The 19,902-nt window shown below is 41.5% G+C and overlaps 1 protein-coding gene across 3 annotated transcripts in view; it reads right to left on the bottom strand.

The window, feature by feature from the left end:
• Positions 1-19,902, bottom strand: part of RCOR3 (REST corepressor 3) — a 28,931-nt gene that overhangs the window by 2,902 nt on the left and 6,127 nt on the right. For 2 of the 3 annotated variants that reach the window (XM_083433075.1, XM_083433073.1), the window contains exons 3-11: positions 13,002-13,079; positions 11,320-11,372; positions 10,594-10,755; positions 9,355-9,479; positions 7,863-7,941; positions 5,843-6,061; positions 4,480-4,557; positions 3,102-3,159; positions 400-638 (exon numbers count right to left, since the gene is read on the bottom strand). In XM_083433075.1, coding sequence (XP_083289201.1) covers positions 400-638; positions 3,102-3,159; positions 4,480-4,557; positions 5,843-6,061; positions 7,863-7,941; positions 9,355-9,479; positions 10,594-10,755; positions 11,320-11,372; positions 13,002-13,079 — 1,091 coding nt within the window. Of the gene's footprint in view, positions 1-399; positions 639-3,101; positions 3,160-4,479; positions 4,558-5,842; positions 6,062-7,862; positions 7,942-9,354; positions 9,480-10,593; positions 10,756-11,319; positions 11,373-12,060; positions 12,103-13,001; positions 13,080-19,902 lie in introns of all 3 variants that reach the window. The other variant, XM_083433074.1, reaches the window with a different exon arrangement.

Here is a 19,902-nt window from a genome sequence, read left to right as displayed (position 1 = left end):
TTCCATATTGGCAGCTATGAAACCCTCCTTTGAAAGCAACCATTTCTAAACAGTTCAATAGGGGGAAAAGAGGTATGACGTTCAGTCAAAACGAAAATGAAATGGAAAAAACAAAAAAAGCTTAACAATTCTGCAGTATTTACATTTTCCATTATTAGCATGGTCAGAAGAAAGGTTTGGAAGGGAGGCAGGCGGCCCAGCTCTTAAAATGTTCTGCTAACGCAAGCCCCACTGAACTGTAGTGGGGACATAGTTTGCTCTAAGTACTAGGAGGCAGTAAGATTCCACAGCAGGTGGACCAGCATTCCACTTCAAGTTAAAACATAACATTTTAGGATATGAAGTTCAATGCCATTCCTGAACTCATGCTTATTTAAGATCCGGTACACAAAAACACACCTCATCTTCATCATCAGTGGTCTTTCCTGATGGCACATTAGTATTTTTTGTGTCCTCCCCTAAAGCAGAGGCATCACCATTAGAAGCCAGCGTTCCTTGTTCTGCTTCCCACTCCTGCAATACCTCCTCTAAGTTAAACCGGCGCCTGTAGTTTACAAAGAAGTTCTTCACTTGACCAACAGTCTTGTTGCCAATTACATCAGCAATAGCTTGAAAATCTTTACCATACTTGCGGACACCTAAAAAGGCAAAGTAAATACACCTATGAAGGTTCAAGTAAGCAAGCAGAAGTCTGTACGATGTATATATACAGAGATTCCCTCTATGAATGAAAGATAAAGAAAAATTCTGGAAAAAAAACTACAATGGAGCTTCTGGAAAGAACTTTTAACATAATGCAAAATACTGCTATTGGTTCATTTTATTGATCCAAGTTTTAATATTGTTAAGTATCCTACTTACTACATGTGGAGAACCATGTAACTATTTCCACGTGCCCAGAAGGGCTTTACTCTTCAAACAGAAGCCTGCACGTCAAAAGACTGTTTTTGAAAAGGGGAGGACTATGAAAAGCAGTTCACAATACAGCATAAGAAACTCATATTAAATTGGATCAACAGATCATGTCCTTAGCCAAAGAGGGAGTGAATTTGAGGCTGGTAACATCTAGCAAATTCTGGTTGTGATCTTATAAGCACCTGGGAATGAATCCCATTGAACATAATGGGACCTACTTCTCAGTAGACATGGATGAGATTGCACTACCAGTCCCTTCAAATGGCTACTCAGCAACTGTTTACAGAACAGTGAATTTTTTGCCGTACTGATTAAGTGGCATATAGACAAAGAAGAGTGAAAGACGTCTAAGGAAATGTTTAATTCTAATTCTAGCTACAGGAATCTTGGTAACAATTGTTTTTACTGCTCTCTGAACAGTGGGAACAGAATATATAAACACTCAAAAACATCTGAGTCTCACTACCGCTGGGAAATAGCTAACCAGGAAGTTTACAAACAGCACAATTCTATGCATGTTTATGCAGAAGTAAGTCCCAATGAATTCAATGTGGCTTAAAGCCAATTAAGTGTGTATAGGGTTCCAGCTCAAAGCAAATATTTAAACAACTGATGCCCCAATTATGTTTACTCAGGAGCAAGCCCCATTACCTTCAGCTACTTCCAGGTAAACAGGCATAATATTGCAGCCTGAATTGGTGGGTCTGCAAGCAAGACTGATAAAATCGCATTTTCAAAATAATGAATATATGTATCCAGGAACACACAGAAAAGTTCCGACTAATAGATTCTCCCTTTCTTTTTCAGAAGTACACTTATTTTAAGAAATCCAACTGAGTCCTTCTCCTCCACACCCAAAATATGATTTGCTGTTCCTTGTTTTAACTACGGACTCAGTGAGCTAGCATTTAAATAATAAATAAAGCTATGAACGTACCTCCTAGAATCAATGGAAGTAACTGTTGTATTTTAGTAAATGAGGATGGGTGTGTGTACTGTGTGTGTGTGGTGGAATTTTAGAAATGGATAAGACAAAAGGAGGATTTAATGTGCCAGCACTGAATTAGGATGAATCCAGAAAGTGATTTTGCTCTTTTTTTTTGTTTTCTTGCTGAAGATGCACTAAATCAAACAGCATCGAACTGTATTAAAAGTAAGAAAACCAAAGGACTAAAAGGACTTTGCTAATCCAAATGTAGTAGACCTTTGCATTTTCAGATAAGAAAGCACAAAAATGTTGAAATGTAGGAGTAGGCTCTCTTATTTTCCTAGGAGCAAAACACTGTTTTTGTTATGCATAGATTAAGCACAGTTTTGGTGGCATAACTATCCTTACTGCTAACTAGCCTGGAATGCAAAGCATTTGCTGGACCACAGATAAGATGATAAGCTTGCTTACAACAGCTATGCACAAACACATTTTCTCACAGCATGCTTCTGCACACCAATAGACACAACACTACATTAAGCAGCTCCACAATTAAATTGATCCCTCCCCCTTGAAATCTAATACTGATTTTCCTAATAAGAGATGGTCAAATAGCCATCTACTTGCTTCTTTGATGTGAGAAAGCTACCATTTAGAACTGAAGGGTGTGCGCTATCTAGAAGACTTTAAGAGATTAAGTTTATGGGAAAGTTCAAAATGAAATCAGTTGAGATCTTTTCAGCTATAACCAGCTTTATCTAATCTGACTTTGTATGTTAAGTGGTATTGTTCACTGTGCCTCTAGAATACCGTATTTTTCGCTCTATAAGACGCACCAGACCACAGGACGCACCTAGTTTTTGGAGGAGGAAAACAAGAAAAAAAATATTCTGAATCTCAGAAGCCAGAACAGCAAGAGGGATTGCTGCCCAGTGAAAGCAGCGATCCCTCTTGCTGTTCTGGCTTCTGGGATAGCTGCGCAGCCTGCATTCGCTCCATAAGACGCACACACATTTCCCCTTACTTTTTAGGAGGGAAAAAATGAGTCTTATAGAGCAAAAAATACGGTACTTGCCAACCTCATCTTCAAATCATTCCTATTAGTGAGACAAGACAAAATTCCTTCCCTCACATTTTAAACCTGCCATGTGATGGTGCAGGACCCATATCCTTTTAGCTGCGTATCCATCTTTTATGGTACATTCCATATCACAAAGGATTTCACTCTTTAAGGAAAACAGGAGTCAAGTGAACATACCTTGAACTGCAAGAAGTTGTTCTTCTGTTGTCCAACGGGCATTGATTTTTTGATTCGACTGTTAAGGGAGGAAAAAAGAGTAACAGAGCATATTACAAATTGCTAAGAGGCTGAAAGTATTGAGAATTTCAGCCCCAAACACCACCTTTCAACTCTGTAAGCCAGCATTCACCCTCCCTAATTCAGTAGTTCTGATGTTTTCACAAGATGCCAGTGACGGAGCTTAGGACCCTTTGCATGTATGGCATCAAGGCATGGCACTGCCTTTTACTCCTATCTGGGCAGCAGGTTCCCCAACCTTTTCAATGAAGAGAACCAGTACAGTCGTACCTCAGAAGTTGAACGCCTTGCAACTCAAATGTTTTGACTCCCGAATGCCGCAAACCCGGAAGTGAGTGTTCCGGTTTGCGAATGTTCTTTGGAACTCGAACGTCCGACATGGTTTCTGATTGGCTGCAGGAGCTTCCTGCAGCCAATTGGAAGCCATGGCTTGGTTTCCGAACATTTTGGAAGTTGAACGGACTTCTGGAATGGATTCCGTTCGACTGTATATGGACACATGTGAAATGTATGCATGGTGTGTTCTTGTGCTAAGCAGAATAAAAGGTAAAGGTACCCTTGCCCGTACGGGTCAGTCTTGACAGACTCTAGGGTTGTGTGCCCATCTCACTCAAAGAGGCCGGGGGCCAGCGCTGTCCAAAGACACTTCCGGGTCACGTGGCCAGCTTGACATCGCTGCTCTGGCGAGCCAGAGCCGCACACAGAAACGCCGTTTACCTTCCTGCTAGTAAGCGGTCCCTATTTATCTACTTGCACCCAGGGGTGCTTTCGAACTGCTAGGTTGGCAGGCGCTGGGACCGAACAGCGGGAGCGCACCCCGCCGCGGGGATTCGAACCGCCGACCTTTCGATCGGCAAGCCCTAGGCACTGAGGCCTTAACCCACAGCGCCACCCGCGTCCCGCTAAGCAGAATAAGACCATCCAAATAAAATGGCATATATACTAGGTTCTCTTGCAATTTTGGATCACGAGTTAACGGAATCAGAAGCCATAGTATAATCTAGAGTAATCTTTTAAAAAAGCTGCTACACTTCAGTACATGTGCTACTGTTTACAAGTCATGTTTAAGGTGTTTTGTGCATGGCACTAAAACCTGCTTTTGAAACCTTCACACCATTATTTAAATTTTTAAAAATGCATTTCAGCCAATGTAAATTTTAGATAAGCTTTACTGACCGGTTTAAGCAAATATGTACATTTTTACAGTTGAAAATAAAAATGGGATGGATTCCGTTGTTTTGCAAAGCCACATGCAACTTAGCTCCGAGCACAACAAATGCATTTCTGAACATTCATCTGTGTTTTCACAATGACTCACCTCAGGAGGTTTGAATTCTTCTATCCCACCTTCAATTTTCTGCTTAAGTGCACTGTTTACTTGTTTAGCATTCTGAACCTTGTCCAATGAACAACAGAACCAGGAATGAAAATTAGCTGACACAAATTGGTACACACACACACACACACACACACACCTGTTGCCAAGTGACCAACTCCCTGAGCAGAGAGAAAAACTTCTGAAGAGATGACATTTGCCTATTGGAGCAAAGTGTTCATCTGCTTCCACATACCAGGCACAAACATGCTCTGCACTATGGCAGAGTTTCAACTTCCCACATCACAGGGCTGAAGGTAGCATCCTAATCTGTTTATCCAAGGCTGAGAATCTGGGCTATGTACCTCAATTGGTTGAGGTTTCTGAAAGCCAGCCATCCCACTATTAGGTTCTGGTTATTAATGGCCAGGAAACAGGACCTCTCATCTTTCTCACATTTTAGCAGGTCTATGCTATTTTGCACAGTGGTACCTCGGGTTAAGAACTTTGCTTCAGGATGAGAACAGAAATCGTGCTCCAGCGGTGCGGCGGCAGCAGGAGGCCCCATTAGCTAAAATGGTGCTTCAGGTTAAGAACGGACCTTTGGAACGAATTAAGTACTTAACCCAAGGTACCACTGTATTTATACCCCTGAGAGGCATGAACATACAACTGTATTATTTCTGCTTTGACATTTATATAGCCAGGAAAGTATTCAGATAAAACAGTGTAAAAACTAGACTAGCAGAACAAGCCTGTACCACAACAGGCTGCCTTCCAAACCCAGCATAAAAGCACAATTGTTATTTACTAACTGTATAGAACACTTTCCCCATACTTCAATAATTAAAATGCAATTAAGTTAAGTTCCTAGCTTGTGAACTTTAATTATATTTAACTCAACAAGTATACATCCCCAGAGTGGCTAGGGAAACCTAGCCAGATGGGCGGGGTATAAATAACAACAACAACAACAACCATTGTCATTATTGTTGTTGTTTAGTCATTTAGTCGTGTCCGACTCTTTGTGACCCCATGGACCACAGCACGCCAGGCACTCCTGTCTTCCACTGCCTCCCGCAATTTGGTCAAAATTGTCATTATTACATCTGTATATTATTGGGGAAAGCAATATTTTTGCCAAAGTCTGAGCTTTAAGATATTTCAGAAGTGCTTTAGAAGACAGCTGAAATAGTATCTTTTACAGTAATAAGCAATACTACGCATACAGAGGATAAACTTAACCTACAACCTAACTATTATGTAAATGTTCTTAGTTTAACTGTGTTTTCATCTACCCAAGCACACAGAATGAGGAAAGAGATAAAAACCTAAAAATAAGAAGCAAAGCTGATAATGGATATACCTGTCGCTTCAGTGAGATCAACTCCATATCTAGCTGCCGAAGAAGAGTGTTGGCAGCATTGGGGCTACATGAAACAGCTACTACATCTTCTTGAGTGAGATACATGCCTTTGGGAGGACGGCATTTGGAACGCTGGGAGTGGTGACGATGTTGTAAGCTCTGATACTCTCTCCTACCCAATCCTATTTTGCTGGACTGAACAGGCTGCTCATTGCTTCCCTGCAATGTTTTTTTTAAAAAGTTACAGTTAAACACCACACAATACCTTTTCTTTTAAGAATCCCCCCTCTGTTCGCCTTACAGCATCTGTAACCCTTACCAAAAGCTTCTAAATCCCACGGAAGTCTCAACACCAGTGCAAGTCAAATAAATCCACACACATTTGCATGAGTTTTATTAGCCATAATGCTTTCTAGGCTTTATACTTAAATTTTATGTTTAAATTGCTCTTGTTGCCCTGAATAGCAGCAAATATTGCAAATAAACAAATGAATGGGACCTCTAACTATCCCTCAGGTCAAACTACCTCATAGTGCTCATGGGAATCCCACAACCATTGCACATTTAATAGTGCTGTTACAATTCTCTAAAGCACGCATAACATTTTTTCCTCTATCCCTTGCATGTAGCTTAGCTTAATTTCTGTGTTTAACTTACTTTTCCAAATGACATTTCGTTCCCACCCTTCCTCCAAGCTGCTCAGGATGGCATACACATCCCCCCGTTTTAACCTAACAACCTCTGTGACGTGAGTTATGCTGAGATATACCGTATTTTTCCATCTATAAGATGCCCCCATGTGTAAGACACCCCCTATTTTGGGGGGCTCCAAATTAAGAAAACATCCCTCAGCACTACCCATGTATAAGACGAGCCCCAATTTTAAACCTATTTTTTTGGCTAAAAAACCTAGTCTTATACATGGAAAAATACGGTAGTGACTGGTCCAAGTTTTATGAAGGAAGTTTTATTTAGCTTTAACTGTTTTTTGGAAGCAGGGGATGACTGTGGCTAGGAGGGACTTGCAACCAGGAAGGGAAATGGTTAAGAGAGCACCTAGTTACTTTAAATGAATTCAAGGTTCCAAGGCTGAATGGAATCATGTGCCAGGGCACTGAATGAGCTTGTTGGCATTAACCTGCCAGAAATCTTGAAATCTTTTGCAGTGAGTTTTTTAAAATATTTCTGTAGCGCCCCCCCCCCCCAGTTTAATGGCTTTTTGTTTCACTTTGTATTTCAATTGTGGGTTTTGTTATTACTTATTCACTGTAAGCCACTCATGTTATATGGCAGTGAACAAATGTAATAAATAAAGCAAATAGAATCTGTGAAGAATGGGTGAGGTGCCAGAAGATTTCAGAGTGACAAATATTGTCTCCATCTTAAAAGGGGGAGGCAGCGGTGTAGTGTTGGATCTGGGAGCTACAGATGCTGTATGCTTGTGAAACACGGACCACTTATAAAAGCCATCTCCAACTTCTTGAAAGATTCCATCAATGGTGTCTCGAAAATTTTTTACACATCACTTGGGAAGACAGGTGAACTAATGCCAGTGTACTAGAAGAAGCAAAGATCACCAGTGTTGAAGCGATGATTCTGGTCATAAGGAGTTTGCAATCCTTTCACACAAAAATCCACTCCAGGTTCGCTTCCTTTATTTCAGAAGGCTAATTTTCCTGGTGAAAGTAGTTTTGTTGTCACTGTTGTTAAACATTTGGGGGTTGGAAGCCCTCACCAATCTATAGCAAATCAGTTAGAGATCCACCAGACAATCCCACTCTACCTCATGTCCACCTGGCCATAGAAGACTACAATCAAGAATGAAAATAATCTTGCCAGGCTGGAACACTGAGCCAAAACCAACAAGATGAAATCCAAGAGAGATAAATGTAGAGCATTTGGGGGCCACAACCGAAAAGCCAGTGACTAGTACCCACTCACTGTATCTTTAATTTTACATGAATATTATTCACACAGCTTATGTGAATAATATGGTTATTGCAGTTTAACTATTCATTACCTCTTTTTTAGTTTCCTTCTTGGGATCATAATCACTATCATTTCCATCCATTGGGTGAGTTTCTTCCACATCATCATCACTGAGGACACAAACAGATTAGGGAACTTGCTTCCTTTCACCTTCTCCTATATTTGATTTTACCCTTACAGCAAAGGTTGTTTTTGCAGCTATTCTGCATAATAAAAAGTCATTACTTGATGTCAACACAGAAGTTCATAGCAACAGGCTTAACAAACAGACTCAAATTGAATTAACTATATTTCTGTCTTTAAGCATAGCATCCACTAAACATTAATTTCCATGCTTGAATAGTACAGTATGGGAATCAGATTTAAAAGCATGAATGGCAGGAAAAGCAGTTTTAGGCAATATTCCCATATGCTGAATATATAAAAATGTTTCCTCCCCTATATTTAACACACTTAAAGTATCTGTATACCACCCTTCATAAAATCATACACTGGGTTGGCTTACAGTAAGGTAAAAAGGTAAAGGTAAAGGGACCCCTGACCATTAGGTCCAGTTGTGACCGACTCTGGGGTTGCGGTGCTCATCTTGCTTTACTGGCCGAGGGAGCCGGCGTACAGCTTCCAGGTAATGTGGCCAGCATGACTAAACTGCTTCTGGCAAACCAGAGCAGCGCACGGAAATGCCATTTACCTTCCCGCCAGAAGCATGCACTTTGACATGCTTTTGAACTGCTAGGTTGGCAGGAGCTGGGACCGAGCAACGGGAACTTACCCCGTCACGGGGATTCAAACCGCCGACCTTCTGTTCGGCAAGTCCTAGGCTCTGTGGTTTAACCCACAGCGCCACCCGCGTCCCTTTTACAGTAAGGTAGTTTTCTACAAAATATATTAATATTAAAACATACTTTGCATATTAAGTTACACCAGTAGGTTGCATGCTAGGGCTGCTGCCCTTGCTTCCTTTACTCTTCAACCTCACTTACCTCAACCCTCGCATACCCTCGACATCCCCCTCCTTTTATACCTGACCAAACCCCCTCCCTCTGTGTGTGTGTGTGTCTCAGAGAGCACTCCAAGTTATGCATGCTGCGCCTGACATATTTATGGTTTCATGAGAATAGGTCAGGCATAGGCAAACTCAGCCCTCCAGCTGTTTTGAGACTACAATTCCCATCATCCCTGACCATTGGTCCTGTTAGCTAGGTATGATGGGAGTTGTAGTGCCAAAACATCTTGAGGGCCGAGTTTGCCTATGCCTGGAATAAGTGTACAAATTTGACTAGTGCTACATTCTGATAATTCCTGCTAAAATTCTGGGGATGCACTACAAAGCAGTAAAGAGGGCATGTGGACTGTTAATGGAAGGTCTCTCCTGGATGCAGTAAATCTGCACCTGCTTAGCTGTAACAAAGATGCAATACCATGAAACAACATGACTTGCGTTAGTAACAAAAAAAGCAAAAACAGAAACACAAAAGGATATAAGCAAGTTGTTATTTTCAGAAAGGTGTTGTGCTGCTTACCTGTCGCCTTGATTATTTCTGTTTGCCAGCTTCCTAGCTTGGCGGTCCATTAAACTTGTCCTAGAACGAGTTTTCTTCCAGGAGTAGTAATACTTGACAAGACTTGCAATAGTCTTGTCTGGAAGCTAAAACATGTCAACACAATATGTAGATGCTAGTTATAAATAATGCGAATGAAATATTGTGACACATTGTTGAGTGTGGGTGGGTGGGGGGAGGAGATTACGTTAAGTCAAAGGTTCAAATTCCTCCTTCCAGCAGCACTAGGAACCCATGGTGATAGCAGAGGATTTTAAAAAGCAAACAAAAACTGTTAAGGTGTTTAAATCACCATGAGTGTGAATTAAAGCTCACACTGAAAGCAAACCACTAGGCATTTGAAGCGTCTAGGCTGTTACATTTCCTCATAATCATAAATGCTGATGCACCTGAGAAATAGGTCCTACCTACCAAGAGGGAAGGGGAGACAGAAACATCCACAACTTTATTGCACTTTAAAATCTGAGTGCATGTGATTATTTATTTATAATAAATGAATAAATATTTAACAGGCTATATTTAGGCCACCCTTTAACAGTGCAATCCTGCACATGCCTACTCATAAGTAAACTCCACTGAGAGTTTCAGGTAAGTGGATATAGGACTGTAGTTAAATGCCTACATTTCCCTGTAAGAATAAATCAAAAGTAAATTCCTTAGCTTTAACTGGATAGTACCAATATTTTGGCTAAACTGTATCCTCTTTTAAATAATAAAGGACTTCAAAAGGATCTTTCTATCAAATAACACAGTAAATGACCGGTTGATCTGCAGGTCTGGTTTTGACTATTTAAGTTTAAACTGCAGAAAAAGAAAAACAGTGCAATTAAAGGATTTATTGGGATAAAAACTGGTTCTCTGGAAGGGTATTCACATGTTGGCTGAAACAAACCATACCTTTCTAAACACTAACCCTATCATATTAATTTGTCTATTAATAAAACATGTTCTATGGTAGGGGTGAATATCCTGCAGCCTGCATCCAGCTCACCAAGCGATGTTTTGGGGACCCCCCAATGTTCAGCTGATCCACAGGTGATAGTAAAAGGTTTTGTGGCTCCTCTGCATTTGTCCATTTTTAAAACCTGGCTATAATTTTTTTAAGTATTGCTTTTACTAGCCACCCCTGCAAGTCTCCTTCTGTGATGCCAAAGGTTTTTGTCCCAACCCCATTCCCAGGTAGTCCATGCATTACCTTACCATTTGTTGGATTCTGTGAAAGCTTTTCCCATGGAAACTGAAAGCTTGTTCAAACAGGACTTTATCCTCAACTGTCCACTCATCCGGAAAAGGAGTAAAATTTGGGAGATCTGCAAGTGACTTCTCAATGTTGTGCTTATGCCAGAACAACATGCCAAGTGCCTTTAAAGAGAGAGAGAGAGAGAGAGAGAGAGAGAGCCCTTGTTCTTATCATAAGGCATCCTACTAGCTCTTGCAGTTTTCTGTCATGCTGATGATGCATAGATGCTCTTTTCAGTTACTCTTTCATGGTGCTCATACAGTACACCTCAAGATTCACCATCATACTTAAAGGTGTGGAAGTGCTGGTTTAAATATATGTAAAGCCAGGGCTGTTAGAACTGAAGGATCATCTGTCCTCATGCTCAAGTCATAGTCCAAGGCCTTACGTCTTGTTCTACCTCTGCCAGAAAAATGACCTTTTTGATGGAAGGGAAGCTTCACTGGGCCCGTCCCGATTCTCCTTTCATACACAACTTAGAACTACTATTTTTCAGAGACCTTTTGGAGGGAATGGAGGGCTAAGCCAGCACTGTGATTTCCACTAAGCTGTTAAAAGCCTTTTGACAATATTATTTCAAAGTTATGTAGTTTTATTGCATTGAGTGTTGTTTTGGACAAAAATGTATATATAAAAGCTCTTTAGAAAACTGTCTTGAATTAATTTATTATATTTATAACACTTACCTGTTCCACATTGTAGCCATGTTTTTCCTTTGCTATTGCAATATATTCATCCACTGTAACAAAAGAATGCTAGAGTTATTTATACTTGGGCCAGAGGAGCAGTTTAGGATAATTGATACTAGGTGCCACACAACACTTTATGCTCCTTTCTAGAAGATAAATGTTCACTCTAGATTATGCACAGATGCGTCCACTTAAAATATACGGTTTGAGGCCATGTTAATAGTGACCATTATTTTTTTCAACTGGGAAATATTCCAGAGATTCTCTAGTGGAAAAAGGACTGGTGATCAAAGTTGCAATCATTTAGACTGCTTAAGCAAATACATTTAAACATCCGATCCATAAACAGGAGAGGCACTGCTTCAAATTTCATCATATTCAGGTGCCAGATTAGCCTCTGCGATGAGCAGGGCCTTCTCAATTGCCTCTCTGTGCTCTGGGATACTCTTTCACAGGCTGTGTATCCTGCTCTCTAGGATCTTTCAGTCACAAATCTGTATTTTATGTAAGAAGGGTGACATAAAAAGGAGAAGCTGATGGACACGTGGCATGGCTCTTTCTTGGTGAAAATCATCCATGCTCTTGAAGCAAGACTGCAAACTTCACATTACAGGGAGATGAAATCTACTTCTGATACTTCTCATGGGAGTACTATAAGAATTGTCTCTTATACTGTACGTCTAAGATTCCTGGCATCTCACTCTCTGAGTTAAAACAAAAACAAAACTTTCTACTCACCAACTCCCCTTCCTCTTTCTTTGGCTCTCAACTGATACCACCCTTGAGAGAAGAAAAGTTAAGAATACTCCCTGCCAACTGAGTTGTTGTGTGGTAAGGAGAGAACTTGGGGGAAGGGGGCTATATATAGTGGTACCAAAAGAATGCAAGGACTCCAAGTGGACACATGAGCCTCTGGCCAGCAGAATATTCTCTAATTACCTGATAGGGAAAGGAGGACTGACCACTGGGTAGAACTAGAGAAGGGTTTCAAATGCCCATATTATAGCAGCATTTGAACACATATTAATGGAGAATATATCTTTAAACGGCTATTAGTCATGGTAGGTATATGTAAGCTTCAGAATCAGAGGTATCTGGTTGACCGTTGCAGAAAGCAGGATGCCAGATTAAACAGACTCTTGGTCTGGTCAAGCAATGCTTGAGTGTGCTACAGCACACCTTTTATAGCAGATGCAGAATGTCTGCATGAACTGTAACAGTATTAATACCTCTGTCAACCTGGAAAGAGAATTCACTTGTTAAATGTGGGAACACACTTTAACACCTTGCCAGGCTGGACCATTTAACACTAGAAGTTACCAGCCGTGTCCTGAAAATTTTAAAAAACGAGTACGAGAATATGCTTGAAAATTAAGCACATACATTACTGGCAGCATACAAGACTTTTTAAAGAAGTACTTTTAAAAGGGTGTTAAAAACAGCCAGCCAGCCAGATCTTTCAGTGGCAATTTCTCTAAACTGGAAAGATATTAGATGCGGGTTATGGGAGCAGTAGTGAATGTGACTGAGCATCTTGGGAGCTACATTCAAACTAGAGCATCTTGGGAGCTAAAGCCTACAAGAAACTGCTTGTATGTGTAGCATTTTTATAGCATGTGATGTGATTCTTATACAAAGCAATTGACAGAACACTATTTAATGCATTCCACAGAACTTACACTTGGCATCTGAAATATTATGATATGGAGACCACACAAGCATCCCTCCATTGTCTTTATCTGTGTATTTTGTAGCTCCTAGAAGAAAGATTAAGTTGTTCAATTTTTTTAAGAGAACACTTAATTCACAGACGGTAAAAAGCAGTCATATACAAGTGGACGACATATAGTCTGTTGTTCTTCACTTACGCAGAATCCCTCTGTTCTCTGAGTTTTGTAGAAATAGAACAGTTATGGTTAAGACACAATCAATGTTTCAAGTAGCACAGGCCCTAAGCTCTTTTTTGAGAGCTGATGTGAGAAATATTGGGAAACAGTAGACTTTCTTCCCAAAGACAAGCAACCTTGGTACAGGTAAAATAATCCCATGTGCGAAGGCCAAAAGAACAGTAGAGAGGTGTCCTTGGGGATAAACATTTCAATGATGTCTGGGAATGCAAGGTTAAGTGCACACTGAACATTAAGCATGCACATGCTGGAGCTGGCAAAGCATCTACAGTTCATTCTTGGTGCATTAAAAACATGTACAGTTTACAGCACTGGTTAAGCCCAGTGATCTCTGCAAATGTAATTATCAATGAAACAAAACGTAACAGAAAGAACTACTTGAATCCGGGTTACAACTGCACACCTCATCCACCTTTCTGTGTGGAGCTATAGACACTACAGTGGTACCTCAGTTTACAAACTTAATAATAATAATAATAATAATAATAATAATAATTTATTATTTATACCCCGCCCATCTGGCTGGGTTTCCCCAGCCACTCTGGGCGGCTTCCAAAAGAATATTAAAATACTGTGATACATCAAACATTAAAAGCTTCCCTAAACAGGGCTGCCTTCAGATGTCTTCTAAAAGTCTGGTAGTTGTTGTTCTCTTTGACATCTGGTGGGAGGGCGTTCCACAGGGAGGGCGCCACTACCGAGAAGGCCCTCTGCCTGGTTCCCTGTAACTTGGCTTCTCGCAGTGAGGGAACCGCCAGAAGGCTCTCGGTGTTGGACTTCAGTGTCCGGGTAGAGCGATGGGGGTGGAGACGCTCCTTCAGGTATACTGGACCGAGGCCGTTTAGGGCTTTAAAGGTCAGCACCAACACTTTGAATCGTGCTCGGAAACGTACTGGGAGCCAATGTAGGTCTTTCAAGACCGGTGTTATATGGTCTCGGCGGCTGCTCCCAGTCACCAGTCTGGCCGCTGCATTCTGGATTAGTTGTAGTTTCCGGGTCACCTTCAAAGGTAGCCCCACGTAGAGCGCATTGCAGTAGTCCAAGCGGGAGATAACCAGAGCATGCACCACTCTGGCAAGGCAGTCCGCGGGCAGATAGGGTCTCAGCTTACGTACCAGATGGAGCTGGTACACAGCTGCCCTGGACACGGATTTAACCTGTGCCTCCATGGACAGCTGTGAGTCCAAAATGACTCCCAGGCTGCGCACCTGGTCCTTCAGGGGCACAGTTACCCCATTCAGGACCAGGGAATCCTCCACACCTGCCCGGGGTATTAATCCATTCCAAAGTCCGTTCTTAAACCAAAACTGTTCTTAAACTGAGAAGCGCTTTCCCTAATGAGGCCTCCCGCTGCTGGTGCCCTTCCACCGTTCAGATTCCGTTCTTAGACCGAGGTAAAGTTAGCCAACCGGGACACTATTTCCGGTTTTGCGGAGTTCGTTCGTAAAACCGTTCATAAAATCGTTCGTAAACAGGACTGTTCTTAAACCGAGGTACCACTGTACTGAGCACCTTCTTGTTAGGTGGTCTTCAACTTAAGTTTTACTCCAAGTAGATAGATTGAAAACAACAAACACGACTAAGTTATGTCTATTAATATTAATGTGCTTATTCTGAGTAAAACTTAGTTGAGTGCCACTCATTAATACAGGATCCTGCTTCACACCACTAAGTTCTGTGCAAAGTGTTTCTTGAACAAGGAACGAGGAGAGAATCGCAAGCAGAAAAAGTGAAGCTGGAAGCCCAAGGCAACTAGTCAGGTACTGTAAAAACTGCCTCTGTGAACACTGAAGTGTATCAAGAGAGGACCATCCACACTATCCCTAGGGAAGGACATTTTATTAGATTTTCTCATCCTTAAAAGACATACGACTGTGTGGGAGAGGTTCAAATTTCCACTAGCCCATCATCCGGTGGAAATAAATTTATCCAAGCAGAAATAAGAGAGCCCTGGAAGTCACATAGCAATGGGAAGAGCCAGAGTACTGCAACACACCAAACAACTGACAACAAATAGGACACATTACTTGCAAGATGTATGGTTTGCTCCTAGTTAACAGTCATAATAGGAAGATGGACAAAGAGAAAGCTGAGAGACGCAGCACCTCATCTCTTCATCATGTACCTCCTAACAGACAGCTGCAGTGGAAGCCTACGAGACTTTCCATGATACGTAGGAGACAGTAGCTTTGAGGGGTTTTCAACACTCAAGCAGTATATAAATCAGATATAGATACAGATATAAAAGCAACTCTAGCATTGGGTTTTCTAGGAAATTTTCAACTGAAAAATATACTGGATTCTGAAAAATATTCAGTTTGCATTTTGGTCTCCATCCAGATCCCATCTGGTTGATTTTACTTGTGTTTAGTAAACAAACAAATCTTTGAGATGTACTCAAAGATGAAGCATTTTTTCCTTCCCAGAATGCATATATCCCAAGATTGGACCATAGAAATTAGTTTAGACACCCCCAGCACCTGCTCCTCAATGGAATGAAGGCACATCTCCCAACATTTTTCAGACATATAATAAAAATGCAAGTCCCGCCCTCCCCAAAAAGCTGCAAAAAAAAGAGAGTCACAATGAGGAAAGAAATTGTTATTTTGAATGTACAGTGATGGTTTAACAAATGTAATTATCAACCTAAAAAGATCAACGCTCTAAAAAAGAAGATAAATGACATTTTTGTTTCTTGGGAGTGTTTATCCATTAATGCTACCTCAATTTAATGCTTACAGTGTACCTGACTTGTGTCATGACAATACCAGACTTAAATTACTACATTTATTATCAAAATTGGGAAGCAGAGCCTCACAGAAAGATATAATGGGTTGGTCCAAGGCCTGCTACCAATTTTCCCCTATGGAAAGCTTTTCTGAGAAATTTATTAACAAGCATGAGAGCTTAATGCCCTCAACATTTAATCAAAGACCTACTTACTCTTTTCGTGATATTAAGGGGATAATTTCTTATATTTGGTAAAATTTTGCTTTGTACACAGCTTCTTGCTCTGAAGCTTCCTGAGGAAAGGACTGACTAGGACAGCATTGGTTGTTGCTGCTGCAAGATGCTCCATGTTGAAATTCCTACCCCACTCTGTTTAATGCTCCAGGACAGAAATCATGACATTATTATTATTGCTGTTTGTTTATGCTGGCTTGGTCCCAGGTGGCCAAGGCTTATCACGTGCCTCAGCCACACAGCTGCCAAACAACCTGCAGCCTTCCTCCCAATCTTGCAGCTGGAGAGATAGGAATCACCACACAACTACCAGGACAATATCCACTCACTACAGCTGAACTGGGTATGTTTAGCCTGGAAAAAAAGAAGACTTGAGAGGGAGATACAAAAGCCACCTTCAAATATCTAAAGAGCCGTATTACGGAAGATGGAGGAAGCTTATTGTTTGTTTACGTAACTACTGCTTGACAATGACACCAGGAAAGGTCCTAGAACAGATAATTAAACCATCAGTCTGGAAAAGGATGCTGGGATTACTAAGACCCAGGATGGGTTTCTCAAAAGCAAGTCACAAACCGCATTTCTTTTTTTAATGGAGCAACAAGCTTGGTGGATCAGGGGAGTGCTGTGGATGTAGTTTATCTTAATTTCACTAAGACTTTTGACAAAGCCTCCCATTATAATCTTGAAGATAGGTTGGTAAAATGTGGGCTGGATGAGGTAACTGTTAGGTGAATTTATAGTTGGCTGACTGACCGAATCCAAAGAGTGCTCACTAATGGCTCTTCACCATCCTGGAAAAAAGTGATAAGTGGGATACTGCAGGTTCTGCCCTGGACCCTTTGTTGTTCAATGTCTTTATAAATGACCTCCAGAAGATCAAAAGAGACTACGAGGCTCTGGGCAGGAAATTGAAGCAATTAAATGCACAAATCGTCATCTCATCTGTCCTCCCAGTTGAACGACGTGGCCCAGGGAGAGAGAGGAAAATAGTGGAAGTAAACAGCTGGCTTCGCAAATGGTGTAAACAGGAACGGTTTGGATTCTTAGATCACGGACTGCAGTTTCTTGAGGATGGACTTCTGGCAAGCGATGGGCTGCACCTCACAACGGTTGGGAGGAATGTTTTTGCCAAAAAACTAAGAAACCTCATCAGGAGGGCTTTAAACTGACTAATGTGGGGGAGGGAGACAGTGCTCCTGAAGGTAGGAGTCTATTAATTGATGAAGATGATCATCCAAATGTCATAGACCAAATGGAGCAAACAGCAAGCAGACCTAGTGGTGGGAGGAAAAAATCCTTAAATAAGAGACACGGGGGAATGACTAATGGACTTCAACGTCTGTACACTAATGCACAAAGCATGGGAAATAAACAAGATGAGCTTGAGCCCTTGGTACAGCAAACTAAATATGACATAATAGGCATCACTGAAACCTGGTGGGATAAGTCCCACGATTGGAATGTAAAAATGGAGGGATACAATCTATTTCAGAGAAACAGACCAGACAAGAAAGGAGGAGGAGTGGCGTTATATGTCAGGGATGTGTATACCTGTGAAGAGATCCAAGATTTAGAACCTCAAAGCCAAAGTGAGAGCATTTGGGTCAAAATTAAGGGAGAGAAGAATAATAGTGACCTCATTGTGGGAGTTTACTATAGATCCCCAAGCCAAACGGAGGACATAGATGATGCCTTCCTGGAACAGATGGCCAAGCATGCAAAAGGAAGGGAGATAGTAGTAATGGGGGACTTCAATTACCCAGATATTTGTTGGATGTCAAACTCAGCCAAGAGCACAAGGTCAAACAGATTCCTCACTGGCCTTGCAGACAACTTCATTGTCCAGAAAGTGGGAGAAGCAACAAGAGGAACAGCCATTTTAGATCTGGTCCTAACCAATGTCGATGACCTGGTTAATGGGGTAGAAGTGGAAGGATCATTAGGCGCAAGTGATCATGCTCTTCTGAAGTTTACTATACAACGGAAAGGAGCAGCCAAGCATACTAGGACTCAATTCCTTGACTTTAAGAAAGCCGACTTCATAAAACTTAGGGAAGTGCTGGGTGAGATCCCATGGACAGTAATACTAAAAGGAAAGGGAGTTCATGATGGCTGGGAGTTTGTTAAGAGGGAGATAGTAAAAGCACAACTTCAGGCAATACCAATGAGATGGAAACATGGAAGGTGCCTAAAGAAACCAGGGTGGCTATCTAAAGAACTTTTAACTGAGTTAAGATTAAAAAAGGATGTGTACAAAAAATGGAAAAGGGGGGAAACCACCAAAGAGGAATTCAAACAAATAGCCAGCACGTGTAGACACAAAGTCAGAAAAGCTAAAGCACAGAATGAACTCAGGCTTGCTAGAGAGGTTAAAAGCAACAAAAAAGGCTTCTATGGGTATGTTCGTAGCAAAAGGAAGAACAAAGAAACAGTGGGGTCACTCAGAGGAGAAGATGGTGAAATGCAAACAGGGGACACAGAAAGGGCTGAACTCCTCAATGCCTTCTTTGCCTCAGTCTTCTCCGATAAAGAAAACAATGCCCGACCTGAAGAATTTGGAGCAAATGATTCAGCAGAGAAAACACAGCCCAGAATAACTAAGGAGATAGTACAAGAATACTTGGCTAGTTTAGATGTATTCAAGTCTCCAGGGCCAGATGAACTGCATCCAAGAGTATTAAAAGAACTGGCAGATGTGATCTCAGAACCACTGGCAATCATCTTTGAGAATTCCTGGAGAACAGGCGAAGTCCCAGCAGACTGGAGGAGGGCAAATGTTGTCCCTATTTTCAAAAAGGGGAAAAGAGAGGACCCAAATAATTACCGCCCAGTCAGTCTGACATCAATACCAGGGAAGATTCTGGAGCAGATCATTAAGCGAACAGTCTGTGAGCACCTAGAAAGGAATGCTGTGATCACCAATAGTCAGCATGGATTTCTGAAAAATAAGTCATGTCAGACGAACCTGATCTCATTTTTTGACAGAATTACAAGCCTGGTAGATGAAGGGAACGCAGTGGATGTAGTCTACCTTGATTTCAGCAAGGCATTTGACAAGGTGCCCCATGATATTCTTGTAAAGAAGCTGGTAAAATGCGGTCTTGACTCTGCTACCACTCAATGGATTTGTAACTGGCTGACTGACCGGACCCAAAGGGTGCTCATCAATGGTTCCTCTTCATCCTGGAGAAGAGTGACTAGTGGGGTGCCACAGGGTTCTGTCTTGGGCCCAGTCTTATTCAACATCTTTATCAACGACTTGGATGATGGACTCAAGGGCATCCTGATCAAATTTGCAGATGACACCAAACTGGGAGGGGTGGCTAACACCCCAGAGGACAGGATCACACTTCAAAACGACCTTGACAGATTAGAGAACTGGGCCAAAACAAACAAGATGAATTTTAACAGGGAGAAATGTAAAGTATTGCACTTGGGCAAAAAAAATGAGAGGCACAAATACAAGATGGGTGACACCTGGCTTGAGAGCAGTACATGTGAAAAGGATCTAGGAGTCTTGGTTGACCACAAACTTGACATGAGCCAACAGTGTGACGCGGCAGCTAAAAAAGCCAATGCAATTCTGGGCTGCATCAATAGGAGCATAGCATCTAGATCAAGGGAAGTTATAGTGCCACTGTATTCTGCTCTGGTCAGACCTCACCTGGAGTACTGTGTCCAGTTCTGGGCACCACAGTTCAAGAAG

Source organism: Podarcis tiliguerta, assembly GCF_965153285.1.
Source record: "Podarcis tiliguerta genome assembly, chromosome: 3".
Lineage (NCBI taxonomy): Eukaryota > Metazoa > Chordata > Lepidosauria > Squamata > Lacertidae > Podarcis > Podarcis tiliguerta.
Note: the sequence above shows the minus strand (reverse complement) of the source record. Positions and strands in the feature narration are given on the sequence as shown.